Source organism: Triticum dicoccoides, chromosome 7B, assembly GCF_002162155.2.
Source record: "Triticum dicoccoides isolate Atlit2015 ecotype Zavitan chromosome 7B, WEW_v2.0, whole genome shotgun sequence".
NCBI lineage: Eukaryota > Viridiplantae > Streptophyta > Magnoliopsida > Poales > Poaceae > Triticum > Triticum dicoccoides.
The window spans coordinates 48,613,582-48,622,133 of NC_041393.1; the positions used below are offsets into that span (position 1 = coordinate 48,613,582).

The following is an 8,552-nucleotide window of genomic DNA, read 5'->3' on the forward strand; positions in this document are numbered from 1 at the left end:
TATAGTCAAACAAGAACTTGGAATCCATTCTGAAGCTTTCACGGAATGTTACCTGGGTCTACCAACAGCGGTAGGTCGTATTCACAGCGGCTCGTTCGACCACATTGGCGAACGAAGCCGAGCAAATATGCAAGGCTGGTCTGAGCGCCTCCTTGCATGTGCGGGAAGGGAGATACTTCTTAAATCAGTCATCCAAGCCATTCCCACCTTCAGTATGACATGTTTTCTACTGACGAAAAAAGTTTGCAAGCAACTCACATCTGCCATGGCAAAATATTGGTGGAGCAGCTCCATTGACAGGAGATCTATGCACTGGATATCATGGAAGAAGCTGTCCGTACCAAAGATTCAGGGAGGCATGGGATTTAGAGAACTGGAGAACTTCAATCTGGCGCTTCTCGGGAAACATGGTTGGCGCCTAATCACTCACCCCAACTCTCTCTGTTCTCATGTCCTCAAAGGGAAATATTTTCCCGATAGTGACTTCATGCAGGCCAACGCCACGCCATCCTCTTCAGCTACCTGGAAGGCCATCATTGCGGGGCGATCGGCGCTGCAACAAGGATTGATCAAACGTGTGGTAAACGGAGAATCAATCTCAGTTTGGAATGATCCCTGGATTCCTACTTCCAGTACCCTCAAGCCCATGGGGCGGCTAGGGAACGACCCGATCGATCGAGTCGCTGAACTCATTGACAGTGCGACCGGGACCTGGGATCTTGAAACAGTCCGTCGGAACTTTCTCGCACCAGATGCGGAGGCCATATTGAATATTCCTATCAGGCAAAATGGTGGAGAAGATTTTCTGGCATGGGCCTTTGAACGATCCGGAGAGTATACTGTAAAATCAGCCTACCGTGCTCTAGTGACTCAGAACGAGCGTCGCGCTCTAGAGGAAGGGACGGCGGTGGGAACCTCATCTTCTCAAAAACAGTTATGGACTGCTCTATGGAAGCTCAAAGTGACCCCAAGAGTTCGCATTTTCATGTGGAGAGTACTCAGGGGGATCCTTCCTGACTACGCCAACATGAAATATCGCCACATCCGCACTGATTCGCTTTGCGATCTTTGCAAGGCTACGGAAGAAGATCTCTTCCACGCACTGATCCTTTGCACGCATGCGCAAGCCTTCTGGTCCGCAGCCAAGGAGGTTCTTGGTCTGAAACTACCACGATTGCACTATGACACTTGGGCACAAGATCTGGTGGTAGATACCAGATTCTCGGACCAGGATAGATGCAAGATCATCTCAATCATGCACTCAATCTGGAACTCCAGGAATCACTGGACGCACGACGAGGAGGGTTATGATCCCGTCCAGGCCATCAAGGGGGCCCGAGACGACCTAGCTATTCTTGACATGCCACCACCCCAGCGAAAAAACTTGGAGATTCAGAATTGGAAACCACCACAGCCTGGGTGGATCAAAATTAACACGGACGGCGCACTGGACACCCAACTTCAGAAGGGAGGTGCGGGAGGAATTGCCCGCTCTCATCTCTCCTTTATGGGTGCATGGAGCAAGCCCATCCCAGGTGTTACTGATCCCTTCATTGCAGAAACCCTCGCGTTGCGAGAGGGAGTGATATTTGCCCAGCTGAGGGGCTTCTCGCACGTAGCAATGGAGGTAGATTGCTTGGAGGTAGCGAACCTCTGGAACTCGCATCACACTCCCAGGTCGATTGTGAAGCCTATCTTCGATGAAATCAAGGAAAAAGCTGCAAGCTTCGTCTCTTTTTCGGTCCAGCATGTCGCAAGAGAAGCCAATACTTCGGTCGATCTTCTTGCAAAGCATGCCACCTCGCTTTCAGTTTCAGATGTTTGGCTGGACTCTTGTCCATCCTTTTTAGTCCGCAGCTTTTTAGCTGATTGTAACAGGATCTCAATTTCGCAATAAAGCTCCTTAATTTCCAAAAAAAAAAGTTACAAGTGACTACAAGACAGCACCCCTCAAAAAAAAAAGACTACAAGATAGCACCACTGTCGTCATGGTGAGCTACCCTCTTCTTGTACACATAAACGCGCGAAACAATGATGAAAGCGAGCAGCTCCACTGCGCAGAGCCCGGCGAGGAGGCAGTAGAAGTAGTCGAGGTGGGCGCGGTTCAGGTTGTTGGAGAACCAGCTGGCACCTCTCTTCTTGGTCGCGCCGTCGATGGCGGATATGAGGAAGCTACTGAAGAAGTTGCCCACCCCGAAGATGCTGAGGTAGAAGGCGAGCCCCAGGCTGCGCAGCGCGTCGGGGACCTGGTCGTAGAAGAACTCCTGCAGCCCGATCATGGCGAACACGTCCGACACCCCGAACAGCACGTACTGCGGCACCATCCACCACAGGCTCATCGGCAGCGCCGCCTTTGGGTCGTCCACCAGCCCGGCCTCCCTTGCAACGCCCAGCCGCTTCGCCTCCACCAGCGCCGCCACCACCATGGCCACCAGCGAGAGCACGAGCCCGGTGCCGATCCTCTGCAGCATCGTGATGCCCGTTGAGAGGCGCGTGAACCGCCTCGCCGCCGGCACCAAGAGCCGGTCGTACACAGGGACGAAGGCGATGATGGTCAGGCAGATGAACGTCTGCAGCGCCGCCGGCGGCACGAGGAAAGTGGCGCCGATCCGCCGGTCCAGCGTCGCGACCTGCTTCGTGAAGAACGTCGGCGACTGGGAGCTGATGACGGCGTAGATTATGCACGTCGTCCAGATGGGGAACAGACGAAGCAGGCCCCTCACTTCCTCGCGGTGCTCCGCGTTGAACTCAGCATCCTCACCCGCAAGAGTAGTGCTTGTTACAAGAGACCAAACACATTGATTTTTCGGCCGGGGTTGTAAAATGTAGTAAGCCTGAAGCTTTCAGAATTTTCATGGCCAAAACACTTGTAAATGAGAATGATGGATAAGCGAACATACTTGGCACATTGGCTGGATTTGGAGCCTGTGATGAGCGCAACCAAGGCCCTGGCGAGGCGAGCGAAGGGGCTGGAGTGGGTGGAAGTGTAGTAGCGGTACCTGCGGGTGCCCAACAAGAAGATGGCGAGAGCGAAGAGCATGATGAGGCAGGGAATGCCGAAGCCGAGGCCCCAGCCGATGTTGTCCTGGATGTAGCTGGAGACCATGGTGGTGGCGGCGGTGCCGGAGCACATGCCGAGGAACCACCAGTTGAAGAAGGAGCTCCTGGAGACGGACTCCTTGGGGTGGTGCTGGTCGAACTGGTCGGCGCCGAACGCCTGCGAGCATGGTTTGTGCCCGGCCTCCGCCAGCGCCACCATATACAGGGAGACGTAGAAGATGGTCACCTGCACCGGGGACGGGGAGCACGCGAGCGAGAGCGCGGTGAAGCTGCTGCACCCGTCCGAGTGGAACGCCGGCAGCGCGGAGGACAGGGTTAACATCCCCAGGCTCTGCAATGGCAGCCCAAATTGTTGGTGATCAGTTGATACTCCAATTCATAATGGATGAGAACTGTAAATCAGAACCAGCATCGTCGTCGTGTACGCACTTTCCTGTGAGTGAAAGTGTGCGAGCTTAATTGGGGGATCGGAGGAGAGGATAGACAGAAAGGTCGGGCGTTCATTCACGAAGCACCTTTGCGTCAAAGGGGATTTTATTTTGGAGGAACGTCAAAAAGGGGAAATTGACGAGAGGGGGGAGGGGAACAGACAGCACGAACTGACCACAACGAAGAGGATGGAGGCGAGCACGATGGTGCGGAACCTCCCGAGCCAGGCGTCGGCGACGCAGGCCACCAGCAAGGGCAGCATCATGGCCACGCCGCTCCATGCGTTGATCGCCACCGCGGCGGTGGCCGTCGACTCCGCCAGCGGCCCCGTCAGGTAGCTGATCAGGTTCGCCGACACGCCGTTGTACGCGAACCTCTCCGCGATCTCCACAACTTCAATTCCAAACAAAACAGAAGCCAAATTAAAGCCACCTCCCAGTCAACCATGGGCTTACACCTGACCATCATCAGCGTGCTGCACCGGGGGCCGTACCGAGGACAAACATCGCGGCGGGCCATCGGCCGGTGGAGGCGCGCGGCGCGGGGTCGCCCCGGAAGTCAACCACGCCGGCGACCGCGCCGTCGGACAGACGCTCGAGGAGGGCACGGGTGGGGTCCATTCTCCTAGTTCCTCTGTGTGTGCCGGTAAATTGGAAGGAGCTGCACAGATGACATGGGGGGCGGAGCGATGTGGCGGCTGGGGGACTGGATTATTTTACTACCGTTAGATGATTTTTTTTTCAAATAACCAGGGTTAGTTGAGTTGCCCTTTTCAAGAGAATTTCTTAATTTTCTTTAACATCAGACACAAGCACTCATATACACATGCATACACTCACCTGTATGAACGCACACACGCACATGTCACCCCTACGAGAGCACCAGGACTTGAACCCTGATGGGCTGTGGATACCACCGTTCCTCTAACGATCCAACCACAGGTTGGTTCTGTTCGCAGAGAATTTCTTATTTATCTCGTGTTTAAATTTATGCTCTATTTGACATCGACAAATAATTTCTTTCAAGAATCCATTTGATGATAACCCCCCAGGTCACTTAAACCCCACATGTCAGTGACACATCAAAGGGGCCTGTGAGCAAGGATCGGCCAACAAAGGGGGGTTATCGTCAATTATCCCTTCACTGAGAGTTTCGCTGTGTGATCGAAAAAGGGATCGATAGCTCGTTTGCAGATCAACTGCGACACCGACCGTGGTGACATCTTTGTCCCCGGCCAGCTTTTCGCATTCAACAGCATTGTCCTGCACGGCAACTCAGCAGGCCATATCATCCGCGTCGAGAATTTCACCCCGGACCAAGTTGTCATGTTCGGTAGCCTGGAATACACCGCAGATTCATGTGGTGAGCTCGTCCTTTCTGACTGGATGTCAGGTCGGATCAAGAATCCACCGGCCACCGCAGGCTTGAACTCGGAACTGGCTTCCAATCCGGGTCACGTATCAGATCTCGTAGTGGATCCGGCTGCAATCACGGAACCGATCATCGCTACGCCGAGCCTTGACTCCGTTGTGGACCATATCCTCTCATCGGGTCTTGACCGTGACTCAAGCCCGAACACGGGCAAGCTCGGATCCGATCTCCTCTATGGACAGCCAGGGATCAACCCTGGCCGACCAACACATCGAAGTCGCATCGAGCGACTCATGGATCACGCTTTAGATCAGCCCGACGTATAATCAGGCCATGAGCTTCGAGGATTTGTCCCACTTCAATGATATGTTGGATCGCATTCAGGGATTGTCCATCTCGAACTACCAAACCTGGTCTACGACAAGATTGAACTTAGAGCCGACGACAGGGAAATTTATGTCCCACCCACCACCCACCTAGTTGCCATAGTCGATGACTTAACCAACGTACTGGCGCCACGGCTGAAGATGTCGATAACTAGGGAGAGGGCATTCAAGCCTCCCTAGCGAGACAGAATAGCCCTGCAGAAATACCCGAGGATGAAGGCCCCGATGATCTCGACGACGGGATCAACAATGACTATATGCCCGACTCCGAGGAAGACGAGAGCCTCAGAGTCGAGGACTTCATAGCCCCAAAGACTCATATGAGCAAGAATGGTTTAGACGGCGGCTCATGGCAACCGCCAGGAGTATGAAAAAGAAGCAGCCACATGGCCTGATTATGAGTCTTTGGGGCTATGAATGCCGACCAGAACATGCTCAACGTCAAGTGGATGGAAGTCCGCACAGCCGAACAAGACCTCAAAGAACGGCGCGAGAACACATCTAAATCTTTTAACACCGAGTCGTGCCAACCAGCCTGACCGACCCCATAGAGGGCGTGACAGGCGACATGGGAGCATAGGAACCCCAATCAACAAATCGCCATTATGGCAAGGACCCCGTTGAATACACCAAGCCATCCGATGCACGTAGAAAGCTAGAAGCAAATCAAGCCCATGCACGATCCATCTACGAATCAAGGGGATGCGCGCCAGCCGGACTCAACAGCTACGAGGCCTGGATAGATAGGCACGACAGGGCTCAGGAACAAGCATATGCACGGATGTCTCTGGATATTCATCATAATACAACTTAGGGTGTTCTCAAGGCGACAGAAAAGGGAAGTGGCACTAAATTCAAAACTGCCCACCCCTCACTACTATGTCTTGGTTCACAGCCGCCCGTACCTATAGGGTCTATGACACGACGGGCCCATCGGAGTTATGCACGTCGTGCGCCCCGACTCGGCCGGGCCAGGTGTGCGGGACTTGCGGGCGGGAGGCGAAACCGACCAGGTAACACCGGCCTGGCGACGCGGGCCGTGCAATAGGAGTCGATCGAGCGGTGTGTGGCCGGCCGCTCGAGACGATTAGGGAGTGATGGGGTTATGTACTTAGGGTAGGGTCATGGACCTGTTCCAAGTAACTTACCCTAGGACATCCCTAGAAGAGGTCGCCTTCCAGTCGACCAACGAGGATTCACTCGACTGGCCTGAAGGACTCGACCACGAAGACTCACTCGACCACCAGGAGGTCAAGAGGCACTCTGCACCGCAACGGCCTGTAATTAAGTAGACCTTATGATAGTAAAGGCACTTTATGTGGGGCGTTACCAGTAACGCCCCAGACTTAACTCACCTTAAACCCTCTCCTACGTGGGCTGGCTGGGGTCCTGACGCACTCTATATAAGCCACCCCCCTCCACAGGCAGAAGGGGTCGGCACCTTGTAATCCATACATTGATAATCCACTCGACCGCCTCCGGGCTCCGAGACGTAGGGCTGTTACTTCTTCCGAGAAGGGCCTGAACTCGTACATCCCTTGTGCTTACAACCTCTCCATAGCTAGGACCTTGCCTCTCCATACCTACCCCCCACTCTACTGTCAGGCTTAGAACCACGACAGTTGGCGCCCACCGTGGGGCTAGTGTGTTAGCGATTTTGTGGAGAAGTTGCGATTCTTCCGAGTACTTTCATCATGGTGTCTGCTGGAATTTTGGTCGAGGGTCAAGAGATCCGTCTCGGCGCTCTCGCCTTCATCGCCGACGACTCCGCATGGCTCCAGGAGGCTCCACTCGACGTAGATGCGCTCCCCGTCCGCGGTGCGACGCATTTTCGCGCATGTGTCCGCGGCGTTCTGCTGCGGCAACCATCGACCCAGTATCGGTCGGCTCCTCCATCTTCCACCCTCCCGGTCTCCCGCCAGCGCAAGCGCTCAGGCCGGTCGAGGCTTCAACGATGGGTGAGTCACGCGGTGGCTCGCCAGTCGGCCACTACACAAGTTGCGGCAATCGAGCCCAACGAATCTCTCTACGGCTTGTTCGATCAGTCGACTGGCTCCGGAGAGACTGCATCCGAGTGCGGAAGCAGTGATCCAGCGGCGGAAATCTTGATGGTCGACGGGCCCCACAGTCCTCCTGGCTTCGCCCGTGGTGGTGGAGCAGGCGACGGCGGCGACCCTGCACGAGGCTACGAAGAGTACCAGCCCGAGCCACTCGACTCTCTGCAAAGAGAAGAGCTTCGCCGCAGGAACGAGGATCCCCTGCGTATTCCCATCGCAGGAGAAACCCCCGAGGCTCGTGCCTTAGAGGACGCGCGTCTCGCCAATTTGGCCGAGCGCACTCGACTGGAGAACCTTCAGCGAGCACTCGACGAGCGCGCGCGGCAACGAGTTCCCGACACCAGTCGACGTCAACTCTTCCCGCCGACTCAGGTATATCGAACCCCAATTCAGAATTTAGCAGCTGCGACCCGTATAGCAGAGTCCATTCAGCCTTCGCAGTCAGAGGCTGGCAGAGGTTTGCTGCAGATCAGGGATCTGCTCCGAGCAGCAGGAGATCAGAATTCAGCCGTGTCTCAGTCGCGCAACAGAATTCACAGTCGATCCGTCACTGTGAATACGGTTCAGTCGGCTCACAGCCCCAGATCGCCTCCGCGGCGCGAAGGGCGTGAGAATCGGCGAGATCAATATGGCGACAGACTCGACCGAGATGATAGGCGTCGAGTGCCCTATTCCCCTCCGAGGGGTGGGTCTTACGCTCCTCGGCAGCCAGATGATAGGCTCAGTACAGTACAGGGCGTAGGGTTCCAGTTGACCCCAGAGAGCCAGGCTTCGACGCGCGATCCGTTATCGTGCAAGGGTTGGTCGACCGGAACAGAGCCCATCGAGGTGCACTCGACAGAGATGTACCCGCGAGCAGTCGAGTACATGTTTCTGGTCCTGAATGTTTCAGCAGAGCTATCAGAGCCGCAGTTATCCCCCCCAATTTCAGGTTGGCAACAGGAGTCAGCAAGTTCACTGGTGAGTCTAAGCCTGAAACTTGGCTTGAAGACTACCGAGTGGCAGTTCAGATCGGTGGTGGGAACGACGAGGTGGCCATGAAGCATTTGCCCCTCATGTTGGAAGGTTCTGCCAGGGCATGGTTGACCCAATTGCCTCCTAGCAGCATTTACACTTGGGAAGATCTGTCCCGAGTGTTCGTCAGAACGTTCGAAGGGACTTGCAAGCGACCAGCGGGATTGACAGAGTTGCAAGTCTGCGTGCAGAAAACCAATGAGACTCTCAGAGAGTATATTCAGAGGTGGATCAC

At 55.1% G+C, this 8,552-nt stretch overlaps 1 protein-coding gene across 2 annotated transcripts; it reads right to left on the minus strand.

The window, feature by feature from the left end:
• Window positions 1-1,842: 1,842 nt before the first annotated feature.
• Window positions 1,843-4,133, minus strand: LOC119335399 (protein NRT1/ PTR FAMILY 5.10-like). 2 transcript variants are annotated; one of them, XM_037607537.1, is made up of 4 exons: window positions 3,983-4,133; window positions 3,665-3,882; window positions 2,906-3,391; window positions 1,843-2,840 (listed from the first exon to the last, which is right to left on the minus strand). In XM_037607537.1, exons 1-4 carry the CDS (start codon window positions 4,107-4,109, stop codon window positions 1,965-1,967), a joined length of 1,707 nt encoding a protein of 568 aa, XP_037463434.1. In that variant the 5' UTR covers window positions 4,110-4,133; the 3' UTR covers window positions 1,843-1,964. The 2 variants fall into 2 exon arrangements, with proteins under 2 accessions (XP_037463434.1, XP_037463433.1); XM_037607536.1 differs by having other exon boundaries at window positions 1,844-2,775; window positions 2,901-3,391.
• Between the last annotated feature and the right edge of the window lie 4,419 nt (window positions 4,134-8,552).